This window comes from Gopherus flavomarginatus, chromosome 7 (genome assembly GCF_025201925.1).
Source record: "Gopherus flavomarginatus isolate rGopFla2 chromosome 7, rGopFla2.mat.asm, whole genome shotgun sequence".
Classification (NCBI taxonomy): Eukaryota; Metazoa; Chordata; order Testudines; family Testudinidae; genus Gopherus; species Gopherus flavomarginatus.
Window position 1 is genome coordinate 21,813,012 of NC_066623.1, and position 16,634 is coordinate 21,829,645.

The window sequence follows — 16,634 nt, forward strand, 5'->3', positions numbered from 1 at the left end:
ATACTCCTCATCTGTAAAAGGACAAAGTCCTGTTTCTGCCATCCATTAGAGCAGCTGTTTGCAATCAGTGTGGCAACAGCCTCTTTGGTGACGATATAGTCCATCCTTATCAGTGATTCCCAGTTCCATTGTATGCAATGAAGGGGTTAGCAGATACGGACTCAGTGTTTCTTGCACTTAGCTGGACAGTGGCTTCATAAATCTGTAGCTGCGTACCAGGCTATATATTTCTCCTGCACCATCCTTGTTCATTAAGCTTTCCACCCTGTTAGCCAATGGCATCCCTGGCATGGCTTAATGCCTACTCACAGGCTTTCTGTGGCATGGGGCAGTTGAGGATCTGATACAACCTCCACACTTTCTGACTACCCCCTCTCCCTGCTTGGTGTGATGAGTGCTCTACCTAAAGCCAAATATGTAGAAAACTTCCAGATTTCTTCTATGGTCTTGAATGTGAGGAGGAACTGATCCTTCTGGGCCTGGATACAGACCAGCCTGGCTGACAGCTCCTACAGAGAGAAGATAGGGCAAGAATGTGAGAAGGCCCTGGGGTTCAGCTGGAACTTCTGCCCTAGCAGCCATGCTATGAGGGAAAGACAAAAGGGGTGACCATGGTACATTTCATGTTTACTAATAACAGAAGGGCCTAGAACTGTGGTACAGAATCAGGATTCTGATGTGCTCCAACCTGGAGCTCTGGGACTCTGACTTCATGGCCAGGGTTACAGGCAGGGCTTTGCTGCCTGCTGGAGGCTGTGCCAGTTGGGTCCTTCCAAAAGGAAGGACTGAATCTCTTCAGTTTTTCCCTCCTTATCATCGCTGATGCTCTTTGATGCAGCAGAATGAGTGGGAGGGAATTAACTCTCTTCCCACAAAAGCCTTTCCTAACCTTATTGCACATACCAGTGCACTTCTGCTTCTGAAATGCAGATATCAGTAGTGTTCAATGGAGGTGGAGGGGCAGTGTTTAATCAAGACAGAGGTACCTCCCAAACTACTGCTCAGCTGGATTTAAGGGTGTAAGAAATCCTTCCCTCCTGCGACTTGATCCAAGGCACCATCTGATTCTGAGAGCTGTAGATCTGCCTCTAGAGGTAAAGAAACTTTCCCTTGCCACCAGCGGTTGTACTCACTTCTTCTTCCTCACTTCCAGCCTCTGAGCAGCTAATACCACTAAAGAGATATTGGCAAAGAGCATGGTGGTACTACTATGGGACTTGAAGAACTGAGGCAGAAGGCTAGATCAGGCCAAGGAACATTAATACATAACATCTTCTTAAATTTAGTCTTACAACATCCTGACATCTTCTGTGAACCTCGGCTGACACAAAATGAAAGGGAATTGCGCTATCTCTAAAGTGGCTATCATCCATCTGTCTGCATAGGCTTAACGTTCAGTGGGGTTTTGGCCTCCAATTCCCTCAGACACCTTTGGAAACCTCACAACTCTTTGGCTGCCTCTAGCACCCACCACTCTCCTATCACCATGTGTTTCCCAGCCAGTCAAGGCACATGTGAGCAGTTCCCCTTCCACCGTCTCTTGCTCTTGCATGCACACACCTGGACTCTCACCTTGAAAAGATCAGAGACATCCTTGTCATCATTTTCCAGGGCCCACAGCTTCTTCCTTGCTGCCTCCTGCAGCTGGGAGTTGACACACCGAGAAGCACGACTCTCAACAGAGAACGCGAGCACAACCTCTAAAATGAAACACGGTTGATTAAAGAAGAGCAACTGTTACATATAAAAAAATAAAAGACAATAACCCAAGCACCAGCACCCCACCTGGCCATGTTGGGCACTGACCTCATCCTTAGACTGAACATTAGCCTAGTGGGGTTGGGTTAGATGACAAGCCAGATGAGTCTGGAAGGCCCATCCTCATGGACTGTCATCCACATGCAAAACCAACACATGACTGTGTGTTACACAGTCTGACTGGCTGACTCTGCAGAGCAGGGGTGGCTCCAGGCACCAGCACAGCAAGTGAGTGCCTGGTGCAGCAAGCCACGGAGGGCGGCCTGCTGGTTGCCGTGAGGGTGGCAGTTAGACAATTCGGCGGCGGGTACGCTGAAGGCGCAGGACCGGCAGGCATGCTGCCGAATCCATGTTACCGGCAGACTTCCCGCAGGCATGCTGCTGAAAGCCACCTGACTGCCGTGCTTGGGGCGGCAAAATACATAGAGCCGCCCCTGCTGCAGAGGACGGGTTCCAGGACTGAAACATCAGGGCACTGCAGCTCAGGACTGAGATGCATTGGCTTAGCTGTGTGGAATAGCAAGAGGTGCAGTTACAGAGCTGCGGACCCTACACTGGGCTTGCTGGCCAAGCTGTGTGGGAGAACCTTGCACATTGTCTGCCTGCACTGGCATTGCTCCATCTGCTGCTCTGTCACTTTTATGAACTTCCCTTAACCCTAATGGGGATTACCTACAGCCTATAAGGGTGATTACGCACTGTAAAGAAAGAGGAAGGTATTAAGGTATGGGACATAAAGACATCTGACCAGCCTAGCTGTGTCCTACTATGACACCTGGCAGTAAAGCTGCCTGGCACAGACTTTGCTCTCCCATCCCCCACCCATGCTTTGGACCTCAATTTGCTACATTGCTTAAATAACACAGGTCAGACCAGTGCTCACCCCAAGTAGTTTCTCTGGATGCTAATATTAAAGAGGAGAAACTGGTGGGCTGGGAAGATCCATTTGGGGGTGAGTCAGTGAGTCAGTCTATGCAACATACTATCATTAGAAACACTGACCCTAGACAAGACAATGTCTTACCAGTTGGAAATCCTTCCCCTACAGCCAATGACACGGACTCAGTCTCCAGAGGGCTCTCTGCTACCTGTGCAGGCTGATCGCCTGGATCCAGCTGCCTGGGGTTACCTAACAAGACATCACGGAGACAGAAGGGCGGTTGCCAGTTTTCACAGAGGAGATACGGTAAATTCTGCCTTATAAAACGCTCTTAAAACAAATTTAGTGGGTTACACACTGTCTCTTCTATCACCCTGACTCACAAATGAAAGAGAGAGAAAGATTAGTGGGATTATTGTGTTCTTAACAACCCTCACCATGGAACACCCCTTAATGACTGTCTGGTTTTGCCGCAGTACAGGAGTAGCACTGAGCTGTGGTGCTTTTCCCTTCTTGCTTTCAAGTCAGACCCTTAGCATGCTGATCTGGGCAGTAACATGACTCTGTAAAAGCCACATCTTGGGGGATCCTGTAGTTATTACTTTTCTTCAATGCAGGAGGCTCAGTAATTTGCATAATTCCTTTTTCATCATCTTGCCAGTCAAAATGAGATTTTCCTAACTGCTGGCTCAGGCCGGCATCTGAAAATCAAGCCTCATTCTTTCTGCTTCACACATCATCAACCATCGCCATAAAGATTCTGGAACTGGAACTTTAGCAGGCAATTACAGTCATGATGCCTGAAGTGCATTAAAATCCAGCTTGTTCTTCCACAGCTGCATTGGGTCTGCAGGGATAACGGGATTAAAACCCAATTTTTGTCAGTAAACCGATATGACTTGTAAGATGTCTGTGCACCAAGAGATGAGAGACTGTAACAATGCAGCTGCTTTTGTAAGTCACTTTTCTGACCGGAACTGTTCTCTAATCTTCTTTTTATTTAGTCAGCTTTGCCAGTTTGTAAAATAAACTGCCATTTGCACATGGAATTATAAACTGTATTTATAGTTAGCAGTAGAAACGGCAGCCCCTGGCTGCTCATTTAGTGAGCTTTGCTTACACGCAGAAGCCCCTATCTAAATGTTTATATTTCACTTTACATCTGAGGAACACAAAGCACTTTACAAAGGAGTGTAAGTAGCAATATCCCCATTCCCCAGATGCGGAAACTGAGGCACGGGTGAAGTGACTTGCCCAATGCCAGGAAATGAGTCAGTGGCAGATCCTGAAATAGATTCAGTCTCCTGACTCCTACATAATGCCCTATCTGCTAGACCACACTGTCTCAAAGACTAAGGCTTGACTAGGGTTCATTTCACAAGTCCCTCCCCCATGTCACTTTTTCTTTCCTTTCTCCACGCTTAATGCTCTTATTGCTGCTATAACAAGGACAGCCTTATCTCCAACCCAGTGTGGCCAGTAGCCCTGCAGGAGGCTGATTTGTACCAATATTGCAGTGTCCATCTCACTGTGAACCAGTGGGATGTTCCCCTTTTCCAGTGTTCAGGTACCTGATGCCATGGTCTCCTCCAGGAAACATTTTTCTTGAGGCTCAGCTGTGTAGTTCTGCAGACTGGACCAAGTTGGCAGAAGAACGGCTGAGGTGGGAGAACAGGAATCCGGCTCTTCACCTGAAGAACACATGGTGCAGACAGAGCAGATCAGACACAGAGTAGGGTATTCTTGGCCATGGGACCCAGCTGGAATGGTAGGTACATCAACAAAAATGAAGGGCAGGGCTTCCAGAGTGTTGACCCTACTCACACTGCTGCTGCCGCGGGTTTGCCAAACAGCCCTGGCGGGACATCGCTGGGGACATTTGTCTCAGAGAGGCTCAGCAGCGGAGCATGGATGACTGGGGGACAGGCTTGCCTCACCAGTGTTCATTTTTGTTCCTGCTGCCTCGGAAAGGGAACTAGGAGTGCTTTGGTACATGAATTGAAACTGGTTGTCTGGTTTCGTGGCAATTCCCGACAGTGACTCATTCACTCCCCCTTCGCTGAGATGATGTTTTGTAACGTCTAATAGCAGGTCTCCTGAGCGAATCCCAACCCCAGGCTGAACGCCTTCTCCAGCAATAGGTGCAGGAGAACAATGGGCCAGGTTTGTAACTCAGCTACTGCAGTGCAAGTTCACAGGGATTCTGCTGCTGCGGACTCACTCCAGATTTACGCCAGAGTAGCTGACATCAGGATCGGGTCCCCCTCTCTTTCCCAGAGAGAGAGAACCCAGTGAATCAGAGAAGTTACAGCCCAGGGGGAAACCATCCCTATTAGATCATCCAGTCAGTCTTCATGCCACCTCAGTACTCCTCTCTACAGTACATTCTCTAGAATGTTAGCTCTGCCAGATAAGGTCACCAGGCCTGACAGCACCAAGACAAAGGGGCCGGCCATGTGCATTCAGACCTAAAAAGGCAAACACCATCAGGTGATGCTGCCTGCAAGCCCTACTATTGCTGTCGGTCAGGAGGCAGAAGTGGAGGTAGAGGGTTGCTGCAGGTTTCCCAGGGAAACCTGGAAGAAAGTTCCGCACAAGCAAACTGAATGACTCATTCCTTCCCCTCCCTGATGACACAGCTGGTTTTTGCAGAATGCCCTCACTGCATGTCAAAGGCAGAGGGCAGCGGCAAGCCAGTGGTAAGGGAAAGGGAGGGAAAGAGAGAGAAGAGCAGCTATATCTGTGCGTGGAGGAGCAGTCTGACAGAGCCAGACCTGAATTTCCAGGCAAGTCTAGCACAGCTGGGAGATATAAGGCTAAAGGACTCACAGCTCAGCATTGTACAGAAGCTAGGAGAATGCAGGGGGCTGATATCCTTACAGACAGCTTACCTGTGCACCATAATGAAAGATCCCTTTGCAAAGGGGCACCAAAGCAGCAGCCCATGTGTCCACCATCCCACCCAGGCCCGAGGCCGGCAGGTCGTCCCTTCTCACGGCCTTGGGGTGAGTCCGGTGCTACCCAGCCCTGCAATGGCGCTCCGTCCCACTGGCACTGAGGCTCGGACTCTCAATGCACAATGCATCTTTTGATGGCTGCTGGGCATCTGCGAGGCGGGGGCTGGGGCTGGGCCCGTCTCCCAGGCCGGTGCGGCTGCGGCTGCCCAGTGTCAGCTCTGTGATTCCAGTGGGTTCGTTTCTCTCTCTGTCTTTTCAGATCATATCTTGAATGCCACGCAGTACATTCCTGGCATTCCAGGCTTCAGGATTCCTTCATGGAGGAAATCCACATGTAGGCTTTGGTTGGAGTTCTCCTGGAAGCAATCTGGACCCCCCTCTTCTGCTGTCCTGCCTCATCTTAGACACATACCCTCTCTGCATTGACACCGAATCCCCCTCCATCTCTGCCTGCAAAAGCCAACCCTGCATCAAATTCTTTCACAAGCACCTTTCACCTGCAGTAATAATATTGCTGTGGCTTCTCTAGCATCCTCCATCTGGGGATCACTTTGCAACCTTTGATGAGTTAAGCCTCACAACCACCGTGTGGATTAGGAAAGTATTATTCTCCCCATTCCACAGATGGGGAAACTGAGGCCCAAAGAGGGAAATGACTCTCTCAAGATCACACAGAGTTCATGGCAGAGCCAGGCATTAAACTCTTATTGCCCAGTCCTTAACTCTTGTCACAGGCCTATCTTTGAGATGCACTATAAAAGCAAACACAACCTAATTGCTCAGGGAGAGGTTTTAAACTCATGGCTCAGGTCACTGAAGAGCAACACATTGGCCTGAAAGATTCTTTCCCACCCCCAGACTCAGAGTGCCAGTGTCACTGCAAGCTCCATGGCGTTCCCCCCAATAGGTAGGCACATTCAGGGTGGCAGATGCCAGCAGAATCTCTATAGCAAGGGTGCAATTTAGCCTCAGCCTATCGGACAACCTCCAAAAGTGCCCACAGGATGGAAAGATGGCATGGACAGTGCTCTTGTTAGGGATAGCGGGGTTAAACCAGGAACTGAATGGTCATAAACCTACCCAGGATAACTTGCTTTTGTTTTCATCTGGAGCATCATTGGCTGAGGACATGACTAGTCTAAATTAGCAGTGCTGTGCCTACCCAAAGTAACTGTGTATATCACACCCTTCCTGCTGTGTCGGAGCAGGGCACGGCCCAAGGGAACAATGGGCCGAAGAGAGAATTAATAGGACAAGTGCTGATTTAGAAAGTGTTTCCTCAACTTAGAACACTACTAAGCCAGGCCAGCCAGTGGCTTGTATTTCTCCCCAAAAAGCAGCAGCATGACATCGTGATGGACAGCACCTAGAATGATGTAGTCCGCCCGGGCCATGACTGCGCCTCCTAGGGACGACAATAATATAAATAATACTAATGACTGGGACAGAAGGAGGCAGTGTAACTCAGCCTGCTCCATTTAAGCATGCCTGGCAGTGTCTGTATCCTACAGGGAATTGCTCCTTGGCCAAGTTGGTACTGCCGCCTTGGGTACCAGTGCATTTAGCCTAGTTATCCCCCAGCGCAGAGTACTCCTAACTAGAGCTGGTCCAACCAATTCCTGTGAAACATTGTAGCCACTGGAATTTGCTGATTCAGCAAAACTGAATCGTCTTTGCGGAGACAGTTTGATTTTGACAAAGTTCGGATAGGCCCCCGAGCATCTTGCCAGCTCACCCACCCAGCTCCATGGCAGCCCATCTGGAGAGCTGCTGGGGACTCCAGGCTTTCAGGGACAGCCCGCCAGGCAATCTGCCTGAGAGTCAGAGACTCCAGCATCAGAGACTCCAGCACACCAGGGCAGGCCACTATCAAGATCTATTCAAAGCCAGGGACCCCAGGGCTTCCAAGGTCAGCGGCCCCGAGGGGAGCCAGGGTTCCAGGCCCTTTGGGGGAGAATTTCAATGTTTTCATTCCTATTCAGAACAAAACCCAAATTTTGAACTATCAAAATCCCCTGCCACATGCAATTCTCTTTCTCTGCCCAGTTCTACTCCTGTCCTCTACCAGTGCCTGGACTCTGCCGAGCTTCGGTTTAGCCCTCCCTGCCCCAGGCCCCACTCTCACCAACATCTTGTTGTGACTCGCCTTCTTTGCAACCCTCCAGACATGCTGCAACTTCCTCTTCCTGGTTTTGTTTGTACAGGACAAACGAGCCCCGTTTTCCCGGTCTCTTTGCAAAGCTGTGCAGCTGAGGGGAGCAGACAGAAAGTGGGCTGGAAAGCAACCATGCTGGATTCCCTAGTATTGCCCCATTGATCCCTCCAGACCAAAGGAGCACGTTCCTGGCTGTAACATAACAGACGCTGGAAATGGGCTCAGGTCACAAAGTTTAGCTTCAGATTTTGAAAACCCCAAAGTTAGGGGTTATTTGACCTCCCAGTATAAAGATCCAGGAGCCAGTGGTGAAATTCAGATTCAGTTGTGGATTTCAACTGTTCCTGCGAAAGCAGGGGGTTAGGGACTGAGGCGAGAGGGGTAATTCACATACATCCCTACCAGACAGGTGCTGCTGTTCTGGGAACAAATTTTCCAAAGAGCGTGGCACCCAGCAGAGCACTTCCCCCATTTCCTACCTCTCCAGCCCTGCACTGAGCTCTGGGTGCTGAGCACTTAGAAATCTGGCCCCAAGCTCAGTTAAAAAGCCTTGTCCTAGTGACTAAGTAAACAGTTTCACATGCAGTCCCTGGCTTTGGGCACCACTGGTTTGAGGAGGAGCCTCACCTGGTTTAGGTGAACAGCCAGCCCTATGAAAGGCGTGAGCGGTCTCCATTCCCAACTTCTCCTGGGAGAGGGGTCCCTATCTGAACGCACAACTGGCACTAGCTGGCCCCTGCTTGGTAGTCTCTGCAAGGAACCCAAGTTCTGAGCTCACTTCCAAGCCCTCCCTCAGGGCTATCCTCCAGGTCAGCATCAGTGGGGCACACTAAGCCATGGGGTCGGGACCTTGCCCTGAAATTGCCAATTGCCCAGGCTTTGCCTGTACTGTGGTAGTAACACAGCAGGCTTCGTTCTCCAAGGCTATCACAATAGCACCTTTCACCAACACTAAATTCACTTCAGTAAAACCTGAAAGGCTGCCAGCTCTGTTCTGTGTTTCCCTGCTCATTAGACCTCTGAACTCTGAGTCCCCTAGGAAGCCAAACTACTCTATTCGCTCCAGCTCTTAGGCCATGTCCACACTACAGAGTAAAATCGAAATTAATAAAATCGATTTTATAAAACAGGTTTTATAAAATCGATTTTACGCGTCCACACTAGGGCACATTACTTCGGTGGTGTGCGTCCATGGTCCCAGGCTACCATCGATTTCCGGAGCGGTGCACTCTGGGTAGCTCAGTAAAAGAATGGGACCAATAACTTCGATTTCCGTCCACACTAACCCTAAATCGATATAGTAATATTGATTTTAGGGTTACTCCTTTCGTTTAGCTGGAGTGCAGAAATCGATTTTAAGACCCCTTAAAATCGATTTTAAGTGCCTTGTAGTGTGGACGGGTACAGTGTTAAATCGATTTAACGCTGTTTAAATCGATTTAACGCTGTAGTGTGGACCTGGCCTTAGGCCGTGCCCATCACCAAGGTATCTGAGCACCTAACTCAGTTGGGACTGAAAATCTCAGCTCCATTTCCCCAGCACCTCCGCCGGGCTGCATGTGGCTGCGTACCATTCACAGGGCTGATTGAAATGCCTGCAAACCCTGCCTCCCAGCTATGTTTACTCAGCTGAGAAATCTCACAGGTAGGCAAGAGGCATAGCAGCGGGACAGGCAGATTGCCACAGAAGGCAAACGCAACTGCCCAACAGAGCGAGCGGCTGTACTGACCTGATTCTTCATTGGCACAAGGTCGCACTGCTCCCCAGCATTCTCCTTAGGTGTCTCCGCAGGTCAGAACCTTCAGGAAGTGCCCCAGAGGGACTGTGTGGGCACCCTTGTGCCTGAGGATAGCAGCACTGCTGTGTGTGTTTACGAGCCAGGCAAGCAGGCACAACACAGCCACTCCCTCGCACAAGGAAAAGAATTTCTTGCGAGAGCAGCTTATCATCCAGGGGACCTCTGTTTCCCAGCAGTGCAGCTGAATGCTGAGGTCAATGAGTTACCCAGGAGCTGTGCTGTAAACAGCTCAGTGCTTTCAGATTCCTGGCTCACAGAAGGGAAGCACCAAAGCTACCTCGGAGCTTGGTTTCCAGAGAGTAAATCCACAAGGGGCTGGGAAAACAGGTTGGCGTTGTTTTGAGCCAGATTAGCATCGGTCCAGGCTAGACCAACAGCCTATCCGTCTTGTTCTTGAGCTGTTGTTTTGACTAAACAAGCTATTCCGGCCTGGCTACCTGCCCTGCTCTCCTGCCTCCAACTCCCCTCTGTGCCCTTGAGGTTTAGACGTTTTAATGCTGGTTAAACATCAGCTCCAAGTGGAAAAGCTCTGCTCTGTCATCAGGCCCTAGAGCAGGCGGCAACAAGGGTGAGGAAACAGAGACAACCCCAGGCAAGATGGCTTGGACTAGAAGGAAATGAGGAGAGACTCAGGCCCCAGTCTGAGAGCTGCCATGAGGGTAGGGGAGAGGATTCTAATGCTGGGACAGCACAATGGGGGTTTCTCATAATCTAGAGGTTTTATGCACAGCACAACGGTCAGGCGATCTGACTGCAGTTCCTAATTCTGCCATTGACTTGCTATGTAGGGTGACCACCCATCCCATAGTTCACTCATTTGTCCCTCAGGGTGACCACCCGTCCCTTATTTTAAAGGTCATCCCTTGACCATTTTAAACATTAAATTGAAGCTCATAATTGCATCACATACTTGCAGGCAGTAGAAATGAACAGGAGAGAAAAATACGTGCAGTGGAAAGAGGAATGGAGTTTCTTTAAAATGTCCCTTCAAAAAAAACGGGTTGTCCCTTATCTTTCTTGCAGTTTTCTCTTATTTCCATCCCACAAGGGTGGTTGCCCTATTGCGATGTGACCCTGGGCAAATCACTTCCCCTCTCTGCCCTCAGCATCCTCCTCTATAAAATGGGGGTGAGGAGAGTCTGTCAGGGTTAGCAAGGCACTGAGCTCCTCTCGCAGAAGGGCTAGGTACTTTTATACATGGGCTGACCCAGTCATTTCCTTTATGGCCTAGCATTCTAAGTCACTGTGACACAGTGCCAAAGGGAAGAAAGAACATGGCTGCCCAGAGTTCACATCCATCCTGCAACTTCTGATGCACCACAAGCTGCAAACAAGTTCTGGTATATCAGGTGGCTCGGGGGTGGAGGAACCTGCTTCTTGATTGCACCAGGCATTAAGGAGGTAAGGAGTGGGTCTGGTTTCCTGGGTGCACCTAGAAGGCCAGGAAGGCACTGGGACGTTAGTCAACAAAGGGGAAAACCTGTTTCTTGTCTGGAGGGAGGGTGGGAGGAGCCCATTTGCTGGGGCATGTGTTTGGCTGGGCAGGATGGGATCTTCTGGCATGGATTACACGTGCCGATGGAAAAACCCCTTCTGTCAAGGTAAGGAGCATCTACACCACGGTGCTACAGCTACATAGCTGCAGTTGTGCCTTGGCCACGCCTTGAAATGGAGCCAGCTGGCCCTGCCTTTATGGACTCCTGTTTTCATTCCTATCTCAGACATGTAGCTCAGCATCAAGAACCCTTGATCCACTTCTTCCTTATGCGTGCTTCTTAACCTCCTTTCATATGCATGAACTGCAGTCAGCTGAAGCTGCTTTTGTACAGTGCTACTCAATTAGTCCAGCAATTCAAAGTTATGCAATGGACTAAGCTGTGCTCCATGTGTCTAATTTTCCCACATGCTGAACCTAGCCTCCCCCCGTGCGGCTCTCATTGTTTTCAGTCGGAGCTAGAAATGCTCAGCACCTTTGAAAATTAGGCCACGTGAGTCTGCTATGTTTCTATTGGCCAGAAGCTGCTTACAGCGCACAAAAAGATACATTGTTGCAACAAATGGTGTAGCTGCAGCTGTGTTCAAATTGATTAGTCGGGAGACAAAGCCATGCAGTAGAGTGGCTGAGAGCATTGGTGGCTTAGGAACTGACTGAAAGCAGTGTAGACTGCAGCTTAGATCTCTGTTGCTCCGTGGGAAAACATGCATTTGTTTATTAATTAATTCATATTATTGTGGTCGATTGTATTTAACACTGTGAGAGTCCCTGGTGATTCAAACAGAAAGACACAAGTCACTGCCTAGAAGAGTTCCCGGACTAATCTGGGACAAAAGTGAAGACCACAGATAAGCAGTAGGAAGAAGGAAGTGAGAGCGTTTCCCATTGCACCATAATAACGTGGTTGTGAGGATTAGTTCTACATGCTACCTGGAGTTTCCCATCTCGGAGGTTCTGCTTTTTACATTCAGTTCTGTTGTTTCTAAGAAAATGTGTCATTTATTCTTTGGACTCTGGTAGAGCCCAGAGGCTCACAGTGGTGAGGGCCTAGGGTAACCAGACAGCAAGTGTGGAAAATCAGGACAGAGGGTGGGGGGTAATAGGAGCCTATATAAGAAAAAGACCCAAAAATCAGGACTGTCCCTATAAAATCGGACATCTGGTCACCCTCAGAGGGCTCCATTGTGCTGGGTATTGTACCAGAGCCACAGCAAAAGACAGTCCCTGCTCCGAGAGCTTGCAGACAAGGCACAAGAGATGGGTGAAATACCCAACAAGGTGGGAGGAAGAATGATAACAGCATGTCTTCACAGAGGTTGGCTATCTATCCAGGGTACTTCTGAGGTGAGGATCACTATGATTCCTAAGCACCATTACTCACTTGGTTGTTTTATACCCCAGGATAACTCAGTTCCGAATCAGGCCCATAATTCCATGTGGCTAATCATGGAAGGGAAATAACATGAACACCTTCCCTATGCTATAAGTCACTATTACTGATCATGTGCCCTCTCTTGGTTATATAGGGCTCCTGGATATATAGGGGACCAATTCTTAGACCCCAATCTAGCAGCTTGGCTTTGCTCATGGAAGCTGATGTAGGGGAATCCCCAGGTGGCATAAAATACATGTAGCCCGCTCTATGCCAGCTCTGCCCCGCCCCTTTCTTCTACCCCTGTGTCTTACAAGAACATCTTGCGCTCCAGCAGTTCTTAGATTATGGAATGGTCCCTAGGAGACTTTACTGCTGCTAGAGCAGAGGAAAACAAACACCAGCTCCCGGTGATTTATGGTTTCCATCAGCCATAAGCAGTGCTAACCAGAGCCAAGAATTTGGCTCACAAAGTCCTGATACCATCATCCTCAGTACAACATGCTGCCTTCTGCCTTTCTACATGCTTCTTTCCTGACCATCCCCAAACACTGTTATAATAAAGAGTGTGAAGGGGCTGCTAGCATCTCTGTGGCAGAAAGAGGCAAATTTCAGACTTCCCTAAGGTTCCTGAATGAGAACCAAACCCAGTCCATGCAGAGAACATAGTGACGCACAGGAACAGGGTGAGAGTGTGCAAGTGTACACTGCGCTATGCAGAGATTTCTATCCAGGCTTGGGGTCCATGGAGAGTTCAGTCCCAGACACTATGCTGGCTGCTACTGACTCTTCTGCAATGGAGCAGAGACTCCTTATGTGACACCCCAGCAGCTCCCAAGGACAGAACAAGTGAGAGATCCAGAGTCTCCCCATCACCTGCGCTATTCTGACCAGTCCGCTTCAGATGGTGTGAAATGAGTTGGGAGGCTCAGTTCAGGCCCTGCTAGGCAGGCATTCTTGTCACAAAAGCCATCACCACAAAGAGCCCTCATTTGTCAGTCTATGCAAAAAGGTCAAAGACTGAATGGATCAGGAAGAGTGATCTGCCTTCTCTCCCTTAAAGGTGAACTTTCAAGACCAAAGTGGAGGCTGCAGAAGATGCTTTTGTCCATGTTGCCCATGATACTGTGCAGAGAGGTGACTATGTTACATTCACTGTAAAATGGAAATGAGAAGCCACCTGAGGTAAAGGTTCAAAAAGTCACCGCTCAGAGCACATTTGGGCTACAGACGTAAGAAACTGGCAACTCCCAGATGGTTTTCTGTGGGACACAGATTCTCAAACTACTGCCGAGAGCGGGCTGGGAACATCTGTTGGCTCTCCTTGTTTAAAGAGAAAGATGGAAGGGGGGGGTTGAAATGAAGAACAAAGGGGAGCAGGGAGATTCAGTGAAGGTTTTTTCAAAAATGACAAAACACTCCCCACTTTAAAGGCAGCCAAGACACCCAGGTACTTTGCCAACATCACTTTCCCATGTGAGTAACTGCTGCGGTAACCATAGGGCTGCATGATGAGACAGTAGAGGTGTGATCTGAGTGATGCTGAATGGCTGGGAAGATGGGTCACAGATGAGAGTTGGGGCTGGGTGAGGGTGAATGACAGGGGAGATGGGTCCAAGTGGTCAGAATTGCGGGAAGGGGCCCGATGACGCTCAGTGTCAGAGTTTACTCGCCGGCCACACCCTGCATTTAGATCTCTGTTTTCCCTAGCCTGGATGGATTCCTAGCAGACAGGCCGTGCATCCCAAATGTTATGGGCCCATCCGGATTTTGTTTCCTTGTTCTCCAATCCCAGCCAAAGGCTTCTGTGCATGGTATTGATCGCTGCCTGGAAGCACGGCATGCCCCTGAATAGAGAGGAAGGGGAACATCCTAGACCAGACATGGGCAAACTACGGCCGCGGGACTATCCTGCCCGGCCCCTGAGCTCCCGGCTGGGGACCTAGTCCCCGGCCCCTCCCCCGCAGCCACACTGCCGCGCGGCTGTGCTCTGGCCTGCTGTTCTCATTGGGCAGCATGGGGAGCTCCTGCTGCTGGTAAGGGGGCGGGGAGCAGGGGGGCTGGGTAAGGGAGTAACTGGGGTCCTAGGGGGCAGTCAGGGAGGATGGGGCAGTTGGATGGGGCAGAGGTTCTGGAGGGTGGTCAGCAGATGAGTAACAGGGAGAGTTGGGAGTGAGAGTCCCAGGAAGCCTGTTGGGGGGGGCCTGTCAGGGGGCGAGGATGTGGATAGGGGTTGGGAGGGCAGTCAGGGGACAGGGAGCGGGGGGGTTGGATAAGGGGGTGGGATCCCAGGGGGCAGTTAGGGGTGAGGGGTCCTGGGAGGAGTTAGTCAGGGGATGAGGAGCAGAGGGCAGTTGGATAGGGGGTGGGAGTCCCGGAGAGGCTGTCAGGGGGTGGGGGTGTGGATAGAGTTTGGGGCAGTCAGGGGACAGGGGGGTTGGATAGGGGGCAGGAGTCACAGGAGGGGGCAGTTGGGGACAAGGAGCAGGGCGGGTTGGATGGGTTGGGGGTTCTGAGGGGAGCAGTCAGGGGGAGGGAAGTGGGAGGGGGTGGATAGGGGGTGGGGTCAGGCTGTTTGGGGAGGCACAGCCTTCCCTACCTGGCCCTCCATACAGTTGCGCAACCCCGATGTGGCCCTCAGGCCAAAAAGTTTGCCCACCCCTGTCCTAGACCACAACAGCCAAGCATGCAGGGTTGTGAGGAGGAGCGCTTGCTGCGTGTCGGGGAGGGACTGGCCAGCTGACTATAATGAACCAGGCTGAAGGGAACTGGAATCTTCTTGCTGCTTGCTGCACCTGGCAGGAGGCAGCTCCCAGCAGAAACCTTGACAGGAACTCTGATAAGGGACATGGACAAACCTCATTAAACTAGTCTGCTAAACCTTCAGCTCAGCCCCACTGGCAGGCAATCAAAAACACCATTGTTACACAGTCTATCAGACCAAAAAAAAAAAAAAAAAAAAAAGCCAGTTCCCCTTCCCCCTCTACCTCTGGAATGTCAGAGGAGCCTGTACTCTGCAGTATCATAGCCCCACAGCCGGCACTTGGCCACTGTTATCTGCAAAACTAATAAACAACCTCAGAAGAACCTTTGATTGCAGTTTCCAGTTCTGCTCTGCACAATAAAGGACATTAATGAGTTTTGGAGCACAGCCCTTTATTGCATAACTTCTCATTGATTCTGGTAACTGAGCAAAGGGTCTTTGCTGGAGATCCTTTAAATTTCCCCTTAAATTATCCAGGTGAATTTAGTATTGTCTGGCATCCCCAGACTCACAGTGCCAGAGCCTGAAGCCCTCTGTTTAGATCCCCAAGGAAGGTACAGCTTGGGCAGGGACAGGTGGTGCTGATGTGCCTGAACTCTGACCTGAATGGACTGCCTCCACAGCTGAGAGGGGAGGAGTCCCCACCGCTGGGCTCTGCTGAGGCTGCCAACACAGGGGCAATTGAGGGGATGGATTCCTTGAGATGGCTGTTTGTTCCCTGTAAACTGGACTGGGCCCCAGCACAAGTCACGTAGCCATAGCCCATCAAACAGCCCGTAGAGGCAGGGGACACTGTGAGGGACACCGTGAAGGTTCTTGCCGGTAGTCCAGTAAGCTGTTAGATGCAATTTCACACATGGTGACCTGAACCTGGAGAGCAGCACTAGCTAAGCAGGCAGCCTTCCACGCGATTGGCCTGAACACCAGGCTAGGCACCAGAAGTTCCTGAGTTCTGGGCTGTGACTTCCACTCTGGCCTTGTGCAAGTCACTTTGCCCCCTCCTGCAGTTTCCCTGTCTGCAGAACACAGATAACCCTAGGCCCCAGCCACCCAGGGGGATGTGAAGATTCATTTGTTAGTACTTGTAAAGCTGTTCCGAAGATGACAAATGTCAAGTGCAAATGGTATTCTGTTCTCTGAGGCATTAACTGTTACAGCCAGTAGGTGGCAGCAGCTACTGTGCCAGAAACGTCTCAGGTCTCAGCAGAGACCAAGCCAGGATAGCACTTGGCTACATGCCTCTTATGCTGCATCCCCAGACACCATAGACATTAGCATGTTAGAGCTGGGAGGGACTGGACCACAAGAGGGAAAAGCAGACTGCAGCACATTACAGAACAAGGCCTGCCCCAAGGATGAGCCAGGGCTCGGGCTATGAGTTGACAGTGTGCAGCTACCGCAGAGACACACAGCTACCCACAGGGAGAGATTGGCGTTTCTGGAATGGAGAGGGG

General features: G+C 50.4%; 1 protein-coding gene across 5 annotated transcripts in view; it reads right to left on the reverse strand.

Annotated features, from left to right (window-relative positions):
- Positions 1-9,832, reverse strand: part of SH3TC2 (SH3 domain and tetratricopeptide repeats 2) — a 28,465-nt gene extending 18,633 nt beyond the window's left edge. For 3 of the 5 annotated variants that reach the window (XR_007775503.1, XM_050962523.1, XM_050962527.1), the window contains exons 1-6: positions 9,481-9,832; positions 7,721-7,844; positions 4,210-4,329; positions 2,783-2,887; positions 1,573-1,700; positions 404-509 (exon numbers count right to left, since the gene is read on the reverse strand). Coding sequence is in view for 4 of the 5 variants with exons in the window: in XM_050962523.1 (XP_050818480.1) it covers positions 404-509; positions 1,573-1,700; positions 2,783-2,887; positions 4,210-4,329; positions 7,721-7,844; positions 9,481-9,492 (595 nt within the window). In the remaining variant the exon portion in view is untranslated. Of the gene's footprint in view, positions 1-403; positions 510-1,572; positions 1,701-2,782; positions 2,888-4,209; positions 4,330-5,529; positions 5,676-7,720; positions 7,845-9,480 lie in introns of those variants that run through there. The other 2 variants (XM_050962526.1, XM_050962524.1) reach the window with 2 other exon arrangements.
- Positions 9,833-16,634: the final 6,802 nt, after the last annotated feature.